A 20,055-nucleotide genomic window follows, 5' to 3' on the forward strand; every position below is an offset into this window, starting at 1 on the left:
CAGAGCTGCTGCTAACTGGTTTTATTAGAAAATATCCAAAATAGACAAAAAATGGTTACACAAGAGGCAGAGCAGGCACCCCTGAGCCGCACACCCTGGGAATATGTAAACGCCCCCCTCCCCTCTGCCTGCAGCCGCCCAGAGGCAGAGCTCTCCGGCCACACCGTGAGGAGCCTGCGGGCAGGGGGCCGGCGGGGTTAAGGCACTTCAGCAGGTGGTGGCACTGTCCCCTCAGCCCAGCGCTGTGGTCCCTTCGCTCCCCAGCGGCTCCAGTTCTCGCGTTGCCCCGCTGACTGGTGCGGCACACTTCCCAGCCCCGGTGAGCCCACTGCCCGCAGGCTCCTGGGGGCAGAGCTGCCCCCCAGAGACCTCGCATCGCTCACAAGACAAGTCGCTAATTATAATTAACTGATTGTCAAAAACTTAACACTAAAAAACTTGGTTACGTATAAAAAAGAAGAGCTTGGGCTGAGCCAGCTCTGAGAACACCACGAACCACTGCATAGATTGAGGCAATGAGTGCAGTAAGAGGAACTCAATATATTAATCAAATACAAACCCACTGTACAAAATGCTTCCTTTTTTTTTTATAAAACCTGTTCACAAAAATAGTGCAAAACATCGGGCACCAGCGGGGAGGGGAGCTGGCGTTTGGAATGACAAAACTTTGGTTGAAGAGGGGCAGGGCCGGGCCTGCCCTCGCACGGCTGGGCTCGGGGAGGGCCGGCGGGGGCCTCCCAGTCGGCACAGGCACCTTGTCCCTGCTGGGCAGCAACTCCAGGAGGGCTTTTGGCCAGAGGAGGGGAGCGAGGGCTGCATTCAGTGCTAGGGGGAAGAGGCGAACAGCACGATTCAAAAAGCAGGACGCGTTAACGCAGCAGAAGGGCCGCAGCGGGACTTTGCGGGGACCGGGGGACCCTCCGCTGTGCTCTGCCTGTGGCTAGAGCTTCCTGGCTGAGGGGAGCCCAGGGGTGCAGGTGGCTCCGAATCCCTCCAGGCACGTAGGGTTTGTGCAAGTGCTGTATTTGATTCCAGTAAAAAGTACCATCAGGCTCAGGCAGCAGGGACAGGAGAAGGAGCTCCCGAGCCCCCGCCAGCCCCTTAAGTGAGGCGGATCCCAAGCACTTGTTCCAGTTCCTGCCGACGCTGCTGGACCTGCAGGAGATGAGGGCGGTCAGGCAGGGAGAGAGGGGCTACCCCAGGGACCCCCCGCTGCCACCCCAACCCACTGCACGCCCCACTGGCACAGCACAGCGCCCACCTTGGCGAAGATGTGTCTGCCCACAGCCTCCTGCGCCCAGGGCTGCTGGTAGAACTCGGCTCGCCGTTCCTCCTCAGGGTTCCCGATCACGTCCGTTATGATCTGAGCAAAACACGGGCCAGGGGGGATGTGGGGTGAGCACCAGGGCCGCCCCCCCTGCAGCCCCTCACTCTGCCCAGCCCCAGGGCTTTACCTTGAGGTCCCTCCTCTGGGATTTGATCCATTCCTGGATGAAGTCCTGCGGGTTGTTGCTGAAGCTCAGCATGAAATCACGCTGCGTCTTCAGCTGGTTGATGGATTCAATGGTCTCATGAATCTAGGGAGATGACAAGGGTGAGAGGCAGCTGTGTCCCCCTCCCAGAACAGGACACAAGGCTGCCCCACAGAGCTGGGGGGGAGCTTGGAAGTGTCCCCCTGCATCCCCGCACCTTGGCGTCCAGGGAGGCGATCTCCTGCTGGTTGGTGGTGGAAGCCAGGAAGTTGCTCATCTGAGCTTTCAGGGGATCATCCACCTCCACATCGATGTCGTAGCAGGCCGTCTTCTTCTGGTCATTGGGGTCCACGCTGGGAGGAAACGGGGTGTTAGTGGGGAACATCTTCAGCCTCCAACTAGGGAATCCTCCAGTTGGGGGACTGACTGCCCCGAGCAGCCCCCAGCTGATTCTTCCCCTCCCAGGTGGCTTGCGCTCGCCCTGCTTTGGGCTGGAGCCCTAGGTAGCCCCTGCAGGTACAGGCCTCCCCTCCCGCACCCCATGGGGGAGGCAGTGCCCCTCCAGCAGCCCCAGGAGCGCGGCCCAGCACGGCCTCCCCCCCTACCTGATGGTGTGGTTGATGATGATGGGATCTGGGTGCTGCAGGAGCCCCGCCAGCTTCATGGGGATCTCAGAGAAGCGCATGCGGATGCAGTTAAAGATCTGGAGGGGCAAAGCAGAGCATTTGCTGTCCATGGCAGGGATCCTTCACACCGGCCACGGAAAGGGCGGGCAGGAGGCGGGGACTTGCCCAGCCCTGGCAAGCTGATGGATGCGAGCCATAAGGAAGGGGCATAGACTGAGACTGGGCAGTCTGGAGTGTCTGTTCTGAGCCAGAAAAGATGCTTTTTCTGGCCTTACTGGAGGTGGGAAGAGTGCTCTCCTCCCAGCAAAGCATGCTGGTGCCGTGGGGCAAGGGCTGACCTGGCGGAAGTAGCGGTTGCAGTTTATGTACTCCTTCTCGTGACTGTCCTGCAGCTTGTTGTGCTTGATGTAGAGCCAGAGTGCCTGCATGATGCTGGCACGGGTCTGGGTGTGCACCCCGAGCAGGCGAGCCAGGCGAGGGTCCAGTTTGTACTGTGGTGGCTGCAGGGACAGGCAGGATGAAGCGGGTCTGGCACTTGGAAGGGCCCCTTCTGTGGGCACGCTCCCCTGCGCTGCCCGTGTCACACGCTTGTGTCGCCGCAGGCTGCAAGCTGGGAGCTCTGAGAGCTCTCTGTGCTCCTTTCCATCCCCACGGCAGCCTCATATTAAGGCTCTGCCCTGGCATATTTGCCCCTGCCAGACCTCCCTCCACAGACAAGCCATGCTGGAGGAAGGGCAGCAGGGTACAGCCAGCACCCGCACGGCCCCTACCTGGTGATCCAGCATGAGCAGCAGAGTGCATTTCACATTGACATCGCCGGGTCGCTTCACTTGGAAGCCATCAGTCTCCTGGGTTGTGGGCAGCCGGTGCCACTGTGGGGGACCAAGGGGACACTGGTCAACTCCAGGATCATGACAAGCCACCTGCTGACAGGCTTTGGGGTCTGCAGCCGGGAGCCGGCACTCAGGCTCCGCACAGGGGTCTAGCAGAGGCAGGCAGCCTGGATCCCACCCCTGCGGATCTGGGAATCTGACCCCAGTGGGCTTCAGGCAAGAGCCCACCTGGTCCAACAGATACAGCTTGATGTGCTCCAGCCCTGAGGCGGATGGGAGCTTGGACGGGCTGGGGGAATTACAGCCCTGAGCACTTGATGTCAAGGGCTCAAACAGCTCCTGGAGTCAACGCGGGATCAATCCTGCCTCAGCCTGTGCAGGGGCTGGGCATCAGAGCTGCTCTCACAAACCACCCCACGCATGAAGGGGATTCACCCCCACCGCAGCAGGCACCGCCACAGAAACAAGCATTTCTCAAGGCCAAAAGTGTGAGCTGGGCGCAGGGAAAGCCTGCTCCAGGCAGAAGCACCCCAAAAAAGGTGTAATCCCACTCACAGGCAGTGTGTAATCTCCCCAAGGACCTTCCAGCTAGGCAATGGGCTGGGAGGCAACAGGGGAGACCCTTCTCCCCGCATGGTGCTGGGACACACGGATGAGCCTTTTTGTGGCATCACCACCTGTGTTGGGCCTCGTATTTGCAAATCTGTGGGGCCTGGAGCTGCCCAAGCTGCCTCGCAGGCCAAGTCCTCGCTGCAGCCCCACATCTCTCAGCTCTAGCTGCGTACCTGCAGGCATGAGGGGGTTAAGGGCCACGCGGGCAGCAGTTGCTGCTGGGAGCCATCATGCCAGCCACCAGCCAGCACCAGGGAGGAAACCGGAGCTCTAACTTGAGCCTGGAAAGCACGGCAGCGTGGTTGCCCGGGGAGGGCTTGGCACTGAGCCCCGGCACCCGAAAGCACCTTGCTCAACCCCCTCTCGCAGCGGGACAGGTGCTGGGCTGGGGAGCGAGTGCCCGCAGGATAAGCAGCGGGACCACCTCCCATCGCCCGCTGGGGATAACAGCTCTCCCACCCGGCTCGGGCTGCGGAGCCAGCGCTGCAGTGTGGCCAGGAGCCTCCAATCTCACCTCCACCAGATGGTTGTCTGGCCCGTACAGCTCTTTGTCCAGCTCGATGACAAGACTCTTGAAAAAGGAGGAGAACTTCCTCTTCTGCTTGCTCGGCTGTAAAACAGAGCGGGAGAGGCTTGGCCTGACACCACCAGCCACAGAGGGCCCCAAGCCCAAACACCACCTCCATCACCCAGCGAGCAGAGGCCGCCGTATCCACCCCAGCCAAGCTGTCAGCACAGAGCACCAGCGTGGCCGCTGCAACCAGTTCAACCCTGCCTGTATCCTTACGTCCTCCAGCAATTTGCCCTCCACACGTAGCTCCCAGGAGGCCACGCGCTCACCACCCTCCCCTTCTTCTTTGGCCGGGGTGAAAGTGTTGGAGATGTAAATCCTCAGCTTCCGCTTTTGCTGTGGAATAGGAAAAAAGAGAGGGGGGATGCTTGGAGTGAGAGGGTGGCTGGCAGCATCCGCAGCAGCACCCACCCCGGGTGCCCCCGCTCCACCCAGCTTGCCCTCCCAGGTAGCCAGGGCTGCCACGCACCGTCAGCGGTTTCTTAATGGCCTCCTGAATCTCCATCCTCTTCCGAGCAATGGTTTGGTCCAGCTTGCGCTCAAAGGCGAGGAGGTCCATGTAGGCCTGCGATTCTGGGACCAGTTCCCGGATCTGTCAAACAGAAACAATCAGCCCCTTGCATGCCAGGATGGGGTTGTGACCCCGAAGCCAGCCCCAGCAATGCTACCGGTGCTGGGCTGACTCACCAAGGAGTCACCAAATGCCAAGTCCAGCACAAAAGCACCAATTCCTCATTTTAAACAAAGACTACAAGCCCTGCAAAGCTCCTCCCACATCACAGAGTTGTACCATGGACCCCAGTTTTGAGCCCATCACGGTGCCCAGCAACCTGCCCAGTGTCACAGGCAGGTAAGGGATTGTTAAGAGGGACCCCCAGGAGAGGCTTAGGGTCCTCCTGGGGTCTCCACCCCAAGTCACCGCTGCTCCTCACTTGCCCAAAGTCCTGCTTGTCCAATTTGTGCACACCCCAAACCCCTCCTGCCACCCCAGAGGAAGAGACAGAAATCTTCTGAGCAGAAATGCCCAGCGGGCAGGAGGCCGCTCAGCAAGATCCTCCTCCTCGTGATAACCGCATCACCCCAGATGCCCTGGGAAGGCAGCACGGATGCACCACCTCCCTCCAGCAGCTCAGCTCCTTCCCCACGCACCGAAGCAGCACTCACCCTCTGTGGCAGGACCTTGTCAGCCATCTTCCTCCTTTTCACCCTGCAAAAACCACAGACACAGGCAAAGACAAAAAAAAAATTACACTGCAAGCTCTTGCAGGACAGCTTGTTGCGTGCCTGGTGGGAAGGTACTGCATGTCCCACGCTCGGGCAGCAGCGGATCTCTGGGGACAACGCCAGGAGCCTGGTGGCTCTTTCGGCCCCATCCAGGCCAGGAATGGGGCCGGGCTCCAGGGAGGGGAGTCACAGCGGCAGTGCCAGCTGCGTGCCACGTGCACGGCTCAGTCTGAGCCAGGTGTCAAGGCTCCTGCTGCAGGAACAGGTCTGGGGGAGCAGGTCCCCTTTCGGGGCTGCTGTGTGTGTCAGGGACTTCGGACTTGCAGGGGGGGAGCAAAGAAAGGCTGTAAGATCACCTGGAGTGCAGGCTTTTGGATTAGTGCTGGAAAGCAAATGAGTGAGAAATTATAACCCTGTGGGCCCAGATGACTCCAGGGGGGAAAGTGTTGGAGGTCTGCAGCGTATCATCAGGGAAGGAGATCCAGTCCCTGGTTTCAGTTTGCTTTGCTGCTGCTTGCTACAGGTACTGCAGGGCAGGAGCAAGGAGAAGGAGGTGTAAGGCAAAGCTGCAGCTGCAGGCATGCTCCCGTCTGCAGGACAGTGTTCCAGTTTCCTCTCTGGAAACGGCCGTCACATTCTCTCAATGCTACAAACCGAAGCCCAGTTCCAGGAGCTTAAAAACAGCTTAAAACAAATCAGCCTTGCCACGGCAGGGCGGCCTCTAGAGCCACAGCACGGCTGCAGCCTTGCTCAGAGCCATTTTAGCCCTGTTCAAGCTTTACCCTGCCAGACCACAGGGCCCTGAGCTCTCCTCCCGTCCCACATGCTGCAGGCTCTCAGCCCCATCAGCCTGAGCCCACCCTGACACCCCGTTAAATTCACGCTCAACGCCTGGATATGCAGGCTCTCCTCCTGTTCTTCTGCACATGTGAGCAAGACATGGGGCAGAGTCCAGCAGGCAAAGGGAAGTCCCTTTCCCTTGGCAGCATGTGAAGCAGCAGGGCAGCACACGTGGGCTTTCGTGCTGCCATCATGAGGTTTCCGAGGTAGGCCGGCTGCCCCACGGCTGTTCGTGCAGGAGGACGGGTCGGGAGGGCAGCCCTAGCTAGGAGCGGGGTCAGAGTGCTTCCCTGAGCTCTTCTTGCTGCATCAGATGCATCCTGCCCTGCAGGGTTTGGCCACCTCATTAGCAGCTGGCAGGTGCTGATCCCCTGATCCACAGCCGGCTGACAGCGAGGATGCTCGACCAGCTGAGCATGGCTGATCCCACACAGCCAGCCCCTGGGAATGGAGCCGCAGCCTTATCTGGCCGCTGACGTCCTTGCAAGCTGCCCCTTGTCCTTAATCCCCAGCTTGCTCTGGAGCTCCAAAGGGATGTGCAGGCGCTCTGCAGAGGCTGTGACTCCCTGCGGAGGGATCATGGAGCCAACCAAGCTGTCAGCCACCAGCCCTGCCACACAGCCAGGGCAGGGAATGGGGCCTGAGTATCCATTAGGACCAAGGGACCCTGCCCTGAGAAACAGCCTCCAGTAATCAAGAAGCCCTCATGGAAAACAGATCAAAGGGATTAGCAGCATTGTAAACAAGTGAGGAGCGGCTGGCAGAGCCTTGCCTGCAGCCTGCTGAGACCAGCCCCAATGAACACTCCTGCTGAGACCGCAGCTCCGAGGAGCGTCTCTGCAACCTGCCACCCCCATCGCCTGTTTCCACCCATGTCTGTGCCTGCCAGAGCCAGCACGAACCCCTGTGAGAAGGGGAAAGACCCCGAGGAGGCGGTGCTGGGGCCCCTGGCAAGCACAAACACATGCAGCGAAGCTTTTCAATTACTGGCGTGGAGATCAGAGCATGGGGAAGCTACAAGCTGAGTGATCTCTGCCCCCACTCCCGCCCCTCCATCATTGCAAAACATGCCAGCCTCGAGCTCTGGCAGGTTTCCCAGTGCCGGCGGTGCTAGCTGGGGAGAGGCTGCAGGCAAGCCGTGCCAGCTCTTGCCCCACTGTGGGCAGCTCTCCCCTCTGCACTGGGGCAGGGAGCTGTGGGTTTCTGCAGTGAAGTGCAACTGGGACCCAGTGGGTCAAACCAACCCCCTCCAGCCTGGCGCAGGTGTCTGTCCCGGAGCAGGAGGGCGCCAACCCCTTACCCTCTCCTCTGGGTGGCCAGTGGCGGCTGTGCCTGGGGGGTCAGCAGGCGCTTCCTGAAGGGGTCCATCATCGACTGCGGCAGGCCGGGTCTCATCGGGGACGCTGTTCCATAAGGGGGGGCTCCCGGTGGTCCCACTTGCAGCCCTGCCATGGGCATCCGGCTGCCCGGCGGCATCCCGGCGCGCTAGCAGGGAAGAGAAGAGAGGAATAGTGTGTGTTAAACACTGCCCTGTGAGGGAGCCTGACCTTTGCCGGGGACCAGCGGATGCCATTCGTCCTCTTGCTTCTTCCCTGGGAGAGATTTTGGAGGCCGTTCTCTGCTCCGAGGTGCAGGCGAGGGACAGGGCAGGGAGGAGGGAAGGACATCAGGAGCTGCGGCCTTCCTTGCAGGAAGAGAGATGGGAAAGCAGAACAGGACGAGCAGAAGCCACTGACCGCAGGGGAAGCCCGGCCTGCCAGCCGGCACGGAGCCGAAGCCGCATGTGGCCCTGAGCCACCGCCACAGAGCAGGAGACATCAGACCTGGAGCTGTGCGAGACCCCATCATGAGGGTCATTGCCTTCAGGGGACGTCAGGGGCTGCAGTGTGGGTTGTGCCGTGGGTTCCTCTCCAGAAAGCGCCAGTGCTGGCAGACAATGCCCAGGAGGGGAGCGGGGCAATCCCACTTCCTAACGGCACTGGTCACGAGGCCGGCTGGCAGGAAGGAAGCCGAGCTCCTGGGCGCAGGGGATGGAGGCAAGAGTTCACCCCCCGCCGCTAGCTCCTGCCACCGTCCGTCCTCCAGGGACCCAGAAAGGGCATTTATGAGTCATGACATGATACTTAACCATTCCTGCAAGGGATCCCAACCCAGGGCAGCACTTGCAGCCCCTCCCCGTCCCCTGGAGCAGAGCAGATGGCAAGCCAGCACCTGCACTGCTGCCTTACAGGTGCCACCAGGTCTACACCCCATGCATCCCTCTGGGGCCCCTGACAAATGGTCACAGCACCCCACAACCCGTCAGCCGTCCCTACATGCTCCAGTCTGCTTCACCAGCAGTCCGAGCCAACAACTTCCCAGGATCCTTTGATCCTCAAGCTCCCCACTGCCAAGATGCGAGGCTGGGAGAGCCACCAAGCCAGCAGAGCCATATTTCTCCCCTGCTGCAGGCTCCTCAACATGCCGGGACATCCCCCACAACTCCCCTCCCACTGCCCTGCTGGGGCACGCAGCCATGCCATGGAAGAGAGCTAATGAAACCACCTCGTTATTCCAAGTGAGCCTAGCATGGCAACACCACGAGGGTTGACGAGGTTATCTGCATTCAGGCATCAATTTCAGCACAAACCCCGGGCGCAGGATTGCTCCACAAGACCACTGCCGACAGCCTGCCTGTCTTCTGCAGCTTTTATGGGCAGGCTCAGAGCTGCAGCAGGGAGGTTGGTTTGACAGCAGCAGAGCCAAAACCCACTCACCTCCTCCCTGAAGGACTGGTAAACACAAAACCAAGAGCTTGACTTGCTCTTACTCCAGAGCCCCTGCAAGCAGGGCATCCCAAAAATATACCAACCGCTGCATTGAGAAGCATATTGCAGCCGGGAAGTCAAGCAGCAGGAAGCCACAGGATTAGCACCACACGTGGAAGTTCAAAAACAGGCACATGAAGCATGGGCAGAGCCCGTTACACAACCAAATGCTGTCTCCACCTTTGCTCAGCCTTCCTTTGAAGCAGCACCTCCAGAGCCTAGACCCACCTTACTTACTGCCCTTACTACAAGGTAGGAGCCGGTTTCTTCCTCCTAACAGCCCCCAGATGTTCCTCTCCTTTTGATCAGCCACATTTGCACAACTCCTCATGACAACTGGGACGGCACCAGCATCGCCAAGAGCTGACCGTGGCCAGCAGCACCTCCTCTTTTGCCAAAAGTCATGAGGCAAGAACCCAGTTTCTCCAGATTTATCAAGAAATCCTCCGTGGCAGGTCTGGGAGGAGAGGCAGCACCGAGAACTACACCCTTTGCAAAATTAAGAAACACAGGCAGTGGGTAAATACTGTTTGCCAGCGCAGTGTTCACAGGAGGGCTGTGCCATCAGAAGAGGCTGTGAAACTTTTCATCAGAAGTTTGTGAGCCCCAATAGAAGTTGCATAGCGCCAAGGCTGCATGCAGTCACCTGCAGCTCCCTAGAGTCACCAGAAGCATGGAGAAGACAAATGGCTTTCAAGGAAAGCCTTGCCCCTGGGTGTTTCTCAAGCCCACATAGGAGACCGTGGTCAGTGCCATGGGGAAACCAGTCTGAGGTCAGGCAGGTTCCCTATGTGACAACATACACCACCACAACCCCTTCCCAAAGCGTGCGGATGGGGGAATGCCATCAGCAGCTCGCTTGGACTAAGAGGTGACATGGCCACGACCAGCTCCCATCCTTTGGCCAGGGCAGCTCTCACCACCAGCAGGTCCCGAGGTCTCTCCTACCTCCCTCTGCCACTCCATGGGTCACATTTCTGATCTATCCCTGAAAGGTGAGATTTGGAGGCTGGCTGAGTTGGTTGAGAGGGTCTTTGACAGCTCCACATGAGTGATAACATCTTATGCAAGGTCTCTTGCACATCCATCTGCTCTTCAGAGGGCCAGAGATTGTTCAGTTACACGAAGAGGAGACACCTCTGTCAGCAGGGAGAGATTCAGCACAAGGATGAACAAATCCGTCACACTTAAGACTTTAACATGAGCACCACAAACATCTGAGAACCATCAGCCACAGTTAAGCTGCCAGGGGAGTGAGCTCCAGCCCACCAGGGACCCGCATTTGATCACTTGGACAAGCAAAAAAAGGGAAGGCAGAACCCTGCACATGGATGTTTTCTTCCCCTCAGTTTACCATCAAGATTTGCAAATTGCTAACGGATTAGCCTCTTGGCAAAGCAGGACCAGCCTCTGCCTTGTGTTCAATCAGTGACCGCATCCGTGTCTGGGGGAGCCTCAGCTCCCCGAAGGCTGCAGGCTCCTAAGACTCGACTCACGCAAGCATGGCGCAGCCTTAAATCTCCAGCTAAGCCACGAAGCAGCATTACAGCCCTGGCAGGCTGACGCCAGCCTCCAGCCCCTTTCGGAAGCCCTGAAAATTAGCACGATGCAAGGGGGCTTAAATTCAGGAAATTGTTTTAGACTGGCTCAAACCAAGGAGACCTTCCTTAGCTCCTCTCTGGCTAACAGAACCCCTTGTCCCTCCATCCACGCTTCACCCAGGGCAGCACTCCTGCCCCATCACCTCCGGGTTCTGCCTCGTCCTCCCCTCCCTGCCCCACCGCCCCTGCCAGTGGGGCAGACAAAGGGCAAATCTTGCAAGCTCAGCTCTGAGGAACGAGCTGGACTGCCTCCAGCCTTCCCTGCAGAGAGCGAGTGGAGCCGTTTGGAAACAGGACAGAAAACAGCTTGTTTCTGTTCCCTGCCAAAGCTGAAGGAACGAACGGGGCTGGCTGCGGTTTAGCGGTTCATCCCAGGTCAATGCACAGGCCGCTTGCATTTGGGGAGCTCTGTTGAGAGTCAGCTTCACTTGAATCCAACGTGAGGCTGGAAGGCTTCCCGATGGACGTTCGTTGGCATGACAGGAGCCTCTCCGCCTGCCAAAGGCCCCTTCTTGAGGAAGGGCAGGCCAGAAATTGGAGGCTGGTAGCAGAAGGGAGAAACAAGGGGAGCAATAAATTGCAGGATGGATCTGCAAGTGGCCAGGCTGGAGACCGAGCTTGAAGAAAAGCAGCATTTCAGAAAACAGCTTGAGAGCCTCTTCATCCTCCTTCCAAGACCGCAGCTCTTTTCCTGCAGCTCCCAATGAAGGGGGAAAGGCCCTTCCCAACGCATGTCCCGTTTCGCTCTGTCCAGAAAGGCGTGATCCAACTTTGTACATACTAACAGTCAGGGAGCAAGAGCCCACATGCATCCTCGCCTGGGGCTGTGGGAGCAGAGCCCTGGACAGATGCCAGGCGACGACAGCTCTTCCTGCAAGTCCGCAAGCCTGGATGGCAGCACTTCCCATTAGGGCAGATGCAGAAGCAAACCCTGTTCAGATGGGATTTAAGCTCCACGCCAGGCTGGTCTCAAGGAGAGCTTGGCTGCCTAAAGCCACCGCTCAACCTGGGGCTTTGTATGGATTGGGACCAACCAAGTCACCCCCAACACACCCCAAAATGGTGCTTTTCCCTTCTTTGTTCACTCTTATCTGTGAGCAAATCCCTCTTGGGAGGGTGCCAGGAAGAGCCTGGCTTTGTGCTGGCAGAGATCTTTATCCGGGAGGTGGTGGTGTTACCAAGATGCCATTGCATACTGCAAGCTTTTGCCCAGCACCCTGCTCCCAGCAAGCCCCCAAACTGCCCCAACGCAACTTGTCATGCTTGGAAGACTTGGTGTATTTTGATACAGGAGGAGCTCCAGGAGTCAGATTGCTTCTCGGCTAAAAACCATAGACAAAGAAGTAGTAAATTAAAGGGAGAAGGGCAAAGCAACAGGCAAAGACACTGAGCAGATTCAGGACATGTGCTGGCAATGTTTCAAGCAACAGCAGAGATGTCTGGGTCCAGACAAGCCTGCCCATCTGCGGCCTCACATCCAAAGCTGCAGATGTTACAGGTCAGAGAAAGGAAAGGTCACAGGGATTCAAATAATAACACGGGTGTTAACGCAAGCAGGAACAAGGAACAAAGGTGTTGGGTTCCCACTTGAAAGAGAAATTCTGGCAGCCTCTAATGCAGTGGTGGAGGCACGCATAGGAAGAGCGGAGGTAGGTGCCTGGTATAAAACACTGCCTTTGGTGCTGCTGCAGTGCTAAACTGCCCAGAGAATGGCGCTGAGAGCTCCTGAGAAGGTCCTACGGAGGAAGGTGGAGTGAGGGCCTTCAACAGCAAGGTCTGGAGATGTTTTCCACCTAGCAAAACTTCACTGTCACGTTTCTCCAGGAGAAACAAAGGGTCCTGTGGTCTCTGTTGTTGCCTTCCTCCCTCTTGATCCAAGAGGACAGCGTTCATCTGCTTTGTATCATCATTTAAACTAACTCGAGGCTCAGTCTATGATGAAACCTGCCCTGGAAACCACCTCCCTTGGGAAGGGTGGAGTCACCCAGCCCAAGCAGCATCACAGCTTTCTGGGCAGCTGTCTGGTACAGCTCGAGCCCTGGCTGTTGTCCCCAGGCCCCCTTCAAGCCAATCCCTATCGCCTGAGGAGCAGGAACACTGTTTTCCTGGCTCCCAAAGAAGATTGGAAGGATCTCTCCCATGCAGCACTACACCCTCTCCAACGTGTCCAGGCCACCCCATCTTTCTCCTGGCTCCATACCAGCAACCCACACTTCTCCAGCTCCTCCATCCCAGCTGCCTGCCTGGGTTTCTCCACGAAGCATGACTGTTTTCCTTCACACTGCTGCCTGCCCAGGGAAAGGATCGCTGAGCCGCAGCTGCTTTCAGGGTTAGGAGTTGCTTGGACTGCAGCAGTCCTCCTGTCCCACGGAATCCAGGCTCCTTCCTGCCAGCAAGTGCCAATGAAACCCTTTTAACAGGGCACCTAAGGAACGCTGCTTTTTGCCACCTCTGTGCACCAGTGAAGCATCAGCATGGGGTAACTCTGAGGCCGGGGCACTGCTCTGCCCAGTCCCAACTCCACCACACAGAGCCAAGCCCGTTCCCTGCCACAGTGTCAATCTGATAACTCAGGAAAAACTCTCCTAAGGCCAAAACTAGCACCTGAATAAACAGAAAAAAGGCTCCTTCTCACTGAGTTTACACCAGCCAGCATAACCGGGATGCTGGGGGCTGGGACTCAGCCTCGGGATCTGTGCTGCCACCAGCACAGGGTCTGCCCATAGACCCCACCACCACCAAGCAGTCTGATAGCTCAGCTGATCATCCTCCTCCTTGAAAAAAACCTCTCCTTCCTGCTCTGAGCACTGCACCACTGCCCGGCTGCTCTGGAAATACCAGCTCCCACAAGGGTGTCAAATCGGTCCCAAAAGGGATTCCCAAAGGCAACTGTCATCTTGAATTCCCTGCTTGAGCCAGCAGTAAATAACCAGCAGACGTGGAAGGATGTCAAAAGGACAAGCATATGTTTAATATTTCAGTGATTAAAGAGCCCCTAAGCACTTGCTGGCATGGATGAGGGCTGTTGTGTCTCCTAGTGCCCAGATAATGTTCTTCATTAAGCCGGGGCCTAACAGAGCAGACAAGTCCTCCAGGTACAGCAGGGGCGGCCACTGGGAGGGGACGGGCTGCTTTCCTCAGCCTGGGAATTGCAAAACAAAGGGCAGACCCTCTGGATCATACCCGCTCTCCATCCCACATGCAGGCAGCCCTGCCAGCGAGTCGCCAGCCAGATGCAGCTCGCAGCCAGACGCAAGGCACAGCGCTCACCGCCAGCCCCCGGGCTCGACCGACCCCGCCGACCCAGCCAACTCCCGCACTGGCTTGCCGGTGCCAGATACCGCGGTGATGTACCCTCGGTGTACATCACCCTGCGCCAGCCGCGCGCTCCCGACACCTGCTACCATCACGGCATTACGGCCAGCAACGGGGGGGGGAAAGCAAGCATATGTTAGCCTATTTACCCACAGCAGCGAGCGGCTCGTGGCTGTTCCCGTCAGGCTCCAGCTTCCCGGCTGGATTTTGCAACCTGCCACACGGAAGGTCAGGGCGAACGATCGAGCGCCCACTCAGCCTGAAACGCCTCTGAGTCGAGCTACCGTCGATTCACGCTCAGACCGGCCTCGGCTGCGCCATCTCAGTTTTCAGTGCTGGGCTTTTCAGCATTTTTAGGGCTAAAGGGGGAAGTTGTTTCCCCATTTTGTATTAATGAAGCTTACGAGCTGGAAATTCCCTCTTCTTGATTTATTTCTCAAGTTTTAATTCATGCAAATAAGGCGGCAGCTCTGCAGGAGGCGATCGGCGGCGGATGAGAACGTGTTGCACAACTGGGCTCCTCCATTTCAAGCCTGTCTGGAAGATCGCGCTTCACACCAGAAACCTCATAAGCAAAATAATCACCGTGCGCCTAGCTGCTGGGGCACCGGGGAGGCGGAAACTTGGGTGTAGGTCAGAATATACTTCTTAGAAGAGAAATGAGGGATTTCTGTTGCTTTTTGAGGGCTGCTCCCCCAATATTAGCAAGCGCCTGCTCTCCTCACCCACCGCTGAACCACCTCCCGAGCTCCTCCCAGGAGACATCCACCCGCGGCGCCCCACGGTTACCTCCACCTCTGCCGGAGACGCAGATAAACAGGTTTGCGGGCCGCTCCGCGCTGTGGGAAATGGCTGCGGAGCCGGGCACACGGCTCACGCCTCCTCCGCCCGGGGGCCCCGGCGGCACCTCACGGGTACCGGGGTCAGGCCCGGCGGGCGCCGGCCTTCGCTGCGGAGGGGCCGCGCTCGGCGGCGCCGCCGTTACCTTGGCCTGTGGAGCGGGTGGGAAGCCGGAGCGCGGGGAGGTGTCCTGACTAAAACCGGCAGGAAAATAGCGTTACTCGGGATTTGAGGCGGGGGTGCCGGCGCGGGCTGGGCTCCGGGGTGAGGGACCCCCCCCCGGGTGACCCCGGCAGCGGGCGGAGGCCCCGAGCCGCTGCCCCGGCGCGCCGCGGGCCCTGCCCGAGGCCCGGGTAAGGCCCCAACGGCCGGCGCGGCGCCCTCCGCTCGCCGGCGGCCCCGGGGGGGAGCCCCGCCACCCCCCGCCCCTCACAGCGCCCCTCACGCCGCACCCCCCGACCCCCGAGGCCGCCTCACCTGGTACTGCGCGGCGGCCGGGCCCATGGGGCGGTAGCCCGGGGCGGCGGCGGCGGCGTTGGGAGCCGGGCTGGGTCCCCGCAGGATGGCGGGGCCGGGCCCCGGGGGCGGCGGGGCGGCGGTGGGGGGCAGCGGGCTGAGCGGGAAGGCGCCGCGACCGGCCATGGCGGGGGGACGGGACGGGACGGGGGGGGGGGGCGGCCCCCGCCCGCGGTGCGCGCTCGGAAACGGCGGCGGCGGCGGCGCCCGGACACCGAGTCAGCGCGCGGCGCCCGCGGGCCCCGCCCCCGAGAGGTGGCCCCGCCCCCGAGAGGTGGCCCCGCCCCCGAGAGGTGGCCCCGCCCACGCTAGAGGCCACGCCCTCCCGGCGGAGATGCCACCGCCCAGCCCGGCCCGGCCTCCCCGGGGCGGAGTGGGCGTGACTGTCCGTGTGTGTGTCTGTGTGTCTGTCTCTGTGTGTGTCTGACTGTCTGTGTATCTGAGCGAGTGTGTGCGTGTCTGTGTGTCTGTCTGTGCAGGCGTGCAGGTGTCCGTGCACGTGGGTGGGAATGCACGTGTCCGTGGGTGCGCAGGTGTGAAGGTGTGCTCGTGTGTGCAGGCGTGTGTGTGAAGGCACGTGTGTTTTCAGACACGAGTGTGAAGGCACATGTGTGCCTGCAGGCGTGTGCGTGTGCCCGCATGCGTGCACGTCGATGTGTGCGTCTGCCGGCACGAAGGCCTGCACGTTCGCACGAGCAGCACGTGCGTGTGCAGGCGTGGGTGCAGAGCCCCACGTGTTCTCTGGGACGCAGGTGTTTGGGCATGCACGTTCGTACGTGAAGCGTTTGCATGTACACGCGTGTGCGGGTGGGTGGGTAGGTGGGAGGGCCTGGGCGGGTCCGTGTTCGTGGGGGGTGGTGTGCAGGCGTGGCAGGTGCTGGCGCACGCGTGTGCAAGCGAGCACATACGTGGGGCGGCGGGTGGGAGGCAGGACCGGGCCTGGGGCAGGGCTTACGTTAGATATTTGGAACAATTTCTGTACTGACAGAGCGGTCAGGCGTTGGAACAGGCTGCCCGGAGTGGTGGGGGAGTCACCATCCCTTGGGGGGTTCAAAAACGTGGCACCTGGGGCCATGGTTTAGGAGGTGTGGGGGTGTTGGGTGACGGTTGGACACGCAGGGCCTGGCGTGGGTCAGGGCGCAGCAGCCTGCTGCGGGATGTGCTGGTTTGAATCGCAATGCCTTCCCTCGCAGGCACAGGGAGGCGAGGAGCGGGGCCCCGCAAGCCCCGCAGCGCCGCGGGACAGCCACGAGCCCGTCACCCCCCTGGGTGAGGACCCCATGGGGTGGCACCAGCCGGGCTTCGGCCCCACAGCCCTGCCCGTCCGGCCGGAGCCCCTCGAGCAAAGGGCGCTGGTGTGGCTCTGTGCTTTCAGACCATGGTGGTGACTGTCACATCCCTTCCTGGGCCTTGGGGCAGGGCTGGGGTGTAAAACCCCCTCCTTGTCACCACGACCCCCCATCTGGCCGGGCCAGGTCCGTCCAGCCACCGCAGAGGTGTCCCAGCGCGTGTCGTGTGTCCCTTCCGCAGTGAGGATCAGCAAGGCAAAACTGCTGTTCAAAACTGGTTTTGACCAAAATTTGGTGTTCAAAAACATGTAGACATGGCACTTCACGACATGGAGGCATGGGTGGTGGTGGGTTGATGGTTGGACTTCAACTTAGAGGTCTTTTCCAACCTTAGTGATTCTATTAAGACCTTTCTCTGTTTGCTGTCATTGCCTTGTGCACGGTCCCGTTGTCACTGGTGTACTCTGAGCCCGGTGGTCTCAGAGGTGCCGGTGGCTGGGGACAGGGAGGTGACAGCCCCGTGGAGGGGTGACCCATCTGGGGAGCGGCAGAAGCTCTGCGTTAGCATCTCTCTCCCATCATCATCCCCTCCGTTGCTTTGCAGATGCAGACACGGAGCCTCCCCGGGGGCACCAGGAGCCACCGCATGGTCTGGCAACAACCTCCTCATGCCTGGGGCCATCTCTGGGAGCAGCTGAAGGCCACCCTGCAAACCCTGCCAGACCCAGGTGAAGAAGATGCTGCAGGAGCTGGTGAAGGAGCAGAAGCAGGAAGGAAGAGTCTGGCAATGGTGGAGGGCTGGAAAGGGCCGCAGAGGCAGAGGTAAGGGCTGGCGGAGCAGGGACCCCTGGACATGGCAGCAGGCTGCCGTGGATTTCCTCTTGTCCCTCCTTCCCCCGAGCCGTGTGTCTCTCTCTGTTCCAGTGGGCAGTGGGACTGGGACGGTGGCAGAAGAGATGCCTCCTCAGGTCGGCAGCGCAGTGATGGCGGGTGATGGGGCATCTTCTCAGGGCTGCCCAGGGGAAATGCCCCCCAGGGCTTGGAGCAGGACCCAGCCTGGGCTTGCCAGCACTGGGGAGCCCCTCAGCAGGACACCCCCCCCCACCCCCGGTTCGTGGGGGTTGTGGGGAGGCCGTCAGGACAGCCAGAGACATCCCAGCCCCTACGAAACCCTGGGTGGAGGAGCTGGGCTGAGGCCTCCGGGCTGGGCGCAAGGAGGGCTGCAGCAGGCAGGGTGATGGCCCCCCCAAAGCTGTCGGGGTCCTGGAGGAGACACCCCACGGCTGCCTGGATGCTGAAGAACTCTCTGCCTTGCCAAGACCTCTCTGCTTGGTGCGGAGGCTGCCAGACCTCTCCTGCCATGGGCAGAGCTGGCCCCCCAGCCCCGACCCATGGGGAGCCTGGGTGACTGCCCAGCTTGCAGGAGGTGTGTGGGGCCGGTGTCCCCCGTTGTCCCCCAGCAGAGAACGCCCTGTGAGTGCCATGTCCGCCTCAGCACCAGCCTGGCCAAGCACCCAGGGACCACTGAGGGTTCCCAGCCCCAGGGCTCCTGCGTGGCTTGCGGATGGCACGGCAGCCGCTGGGGCCGCCTGGCTGAGATGCCCACAGGCTCGCAAGCAGCCGGTGGCTGTGGTTTCCCCTCTGCCTGCTGGGAGCTGCCGGTACTGCCTGTGTGCCAAGCGCGGCAAAGGCTTCACGCAGCGCCCAGCCCTGAGCAGGCACCGGCGCATCACTCGAGCGAGCGGCCGCACCAGCGCGGGGACTGTGGCTGGCGGTTCCTGCAACGCTCCGACCTCACCGTGCACCAGCGCCGGCACACGGGCGAGCAGCCCTACGACGGCCCCAAGTGCAGGTGCCACTTCAGCGGCAGCTCCAACCTGGCCAAGCATCGCTGAGCCTGCCTGGGCCAACGTCCCTTCCCCTGCGCCAGCTGCGGCAAAGCCTTCATCCAGCGCTCCGAGCTAGTCATCCACCAGCACCTGCACACCGGCCAGCGGCCCTTCTACTGCCCGCTCTGCACCAAGGGCTTCAGCCACCGCTCACACCTCACCCGCCACCAGCCATGGACCTCGGCACCCCTCCGTCCCCCACCCTGACCGGGGGCATGGCCTGGAGCTGGGTGGCACGGCCCTGGACCTGTCGTGGTCCCCGTACCCCCTGCCTCAGGTGGTCCCCCAGTCCTTGCAGCCGAGTGCCACCACTCTGCCCCGGGGGCTTTCTCTGCTCCTACCTGGTCAGGTAGAGCCCACCTAAGGTGGGACAAGGTTTGCTGCCCCTCTGGGGCTCAGCTTGGCCTCTCTCTTTTCCTTTCCCCCCACCTCTGGCTACAAGACCCTCAGCTGCAGCTGACCCACTCTCTTTTCTAGCTCCTTGCATCCTTTTTCTCTCCTTCCCCCTCCCTTTGCTGCTCCATTTCTATCATCAGAATAGTCATCTTGTGGCCACTGATGCTCTTGACTAGGCAGATGCATCCCCCCCTTCTCTCTTTGTCACCACCGCTTTTTAGTTGGGCAGGACACCAGCGCTCAGCGCCGTCCCCCAGTGACATGCCCCAGCCAGCCCTGGGGCGGCAGGGTGCCTGCCTGGGCCCAGTTCAACCAGTCTGGCTGCCCGTGTGGGGACCAGGTCAAGAGCAAAGCTCTGCCTTCTACCAGCAAGCTGCTTGCAGGAAATATGTGGTGCTGTGGGGGGGTTCCCATCCCCACCCATGCGTGCTGGGTGCCAGACAGGGGCCGGACTGTGGAGCACCCCTGCATCCTGCCGTCTGAGCTCATGTTTTCTGAGCTCATGTTTTTTGGGGGATGTGCTGTGATGGGGAAGGTGATGCCCACGCCATCCCGCAGATAGGCATGCAAAGGAGACTTTTTTATCTTCTGGCATTCAATTAGAAGTAATAAAGTAGAAGTTTTGCAGCTCTTCAGCTGAAGTCGCAAGTGAAAATGGGCACCCCAAGGGGGATGGGGTCTTCCTGCAGCTCCCAGCCCCACTCGGATGTGGGGGACCCCATGGCTGATTACAGGGTGGCCTAAAAATCCTGCAGCCCCTCAGTGACGGGGGGCTGCATCCGTGGGAGATCAAACCCAATGAGCAGGGGTAGGGGCAGAGGTACCTGGGGCATCCCTTGGCATGGGGATGCAGGTACTGGCCCTGAACTGGGGTGCACAGGGCTCTCTGGAGGAGGCTGCTGCATCCCCAAGCCACCATGTATCTTGTTGACTTGTCCTCCACGGCTGCTGATCCCCTGTGCTGGCGATGTAGAACTGGCACATCTAGGCCTATTTTTGGTTTATTATTCATCCTGTGGGGCTGGGAGCAGGGTCATTCCTCCCCAGAGGCTGGGACAAGCCAGGGCTGCTCCCCACGGAGAGCAGGGGGGCACAGTGCTGGAGGAGCAGGTCTATGGGATGAGGTGGCTTCCCCAGGGGCAGGTTCTCAAAAGGTGACCACCAACACCCGTGTCCCCTTTGAGCCTCGCTCTTGGCACTAGGTGGAGCAAGGCACCAAAACAG

At 60.2% G+C, this 20,055-nt stretch overlaps 1 protein-coding gene and 1 long non-coding RNA gene across 3 annotated transcripts; one reads left to right on the forward strand and one right to left on the reverse strand.

Annotated features, from left to right (window-relative positions):
* Positions 1 to 6: 6 nt before the first annotated feature.
* On the reverse strand, positions 7 to 15,508 carry SMARCD2 (SWI/SNF related BAF chromatin remodeling complex subunit D2). 2 transcript variants are annotated; one of them, XM_075116923.1, is made up of 13 exons: positions 15,219 to 15,508; positions 7,479 to 7,663; positions 5,279 to 5,321; positions 4,584 to 4,706; positions 4,331 to 4,450; positions 4,058 to 4,153; positions 2,869 to 2,970; positions 2,437 to 2,598; positions 2,078 to 2,175; positions 1,690 to 1,825; positions 1,455 to 1,577; positions 1,262 to 1,363; positions 7 to 1,155 (listed from the first exon to the last, which is right to left on the reverse strand). In XM_075116923.1, exons 1-13 carry the CDS (start codon positions 15,381 to 15,383, stop codon positions 1,102 to 1,104), a joined length of 1,509 nt encoding a protein of 502 aa, XP_074973024.1. In that variant the 5' UTR covers positions 15,384 to 15,508; the 3' UTR covers positions 7 to 1,101. The 2 variants fall into 2 exon arrangements, with proteins under 2 accessions (XP_074973024.1, XP_074973025.1); XM_075116924.1 differs by lacking the exon at positions 15,219 to 15,508 and adding an exon at positions 14,691 to 14,782.
* On the forward strand, positions 13,537 to 19,626 carry LOC142067919 (uncharacterized). Its single transcript, XR_012664186.1, has 3 exons — positions 13,537 to 14,721; positions 16,451 to 16,526; positions 17,151 to 19,626. It is a non-coding gene; the product is annotated as an uncharacterized LOC142067919 (long non-coding RNA).
* The last annotated feature ends 429 nt before the right edge of the window (positions 19,627 to 20,055 follow it).

Source organism: Phalacrocorax aristotelis, chromosome 23 (assembly GCF_949628215.1).
Source record: "Phalacrocorax aristotelis chromosome 23, bGulAri2.1, whole genome shotgun sequence".
In the NCBI taxonomy this organism is placed as follows: domain Eukaryota; kingdom Metazoa; phylum Chordata; class Aves; order Suliformes; family Phalacrocoracidae; genus Phalacrocorax; species Phalacrocorax aristotelis.

Coding starts and splice junctions, on each gene's coding strand:
- SMARCD2 (XM_075116923.1), bottom strand. CDS start 15,383: ATGGCCGGTCGCGGCGCCTTCCCGCTCAGCCCGCTGCCCCCCACCGCC. Junction 4,707..5,278: donor ACAAGGTCCTGCCACAGAGG/GTGAGTGCTGCT, acceptor TCTGTTTGACAG/ATCCGGGAACTGGTCCCAGA. Junction 2,971..4,057: donor CAGACAACCATCTGGTGGAG/GTGAGATTGGAG, acceptor GGTCCCCCACAG/TGGCACCGGCTGCCCACAAC.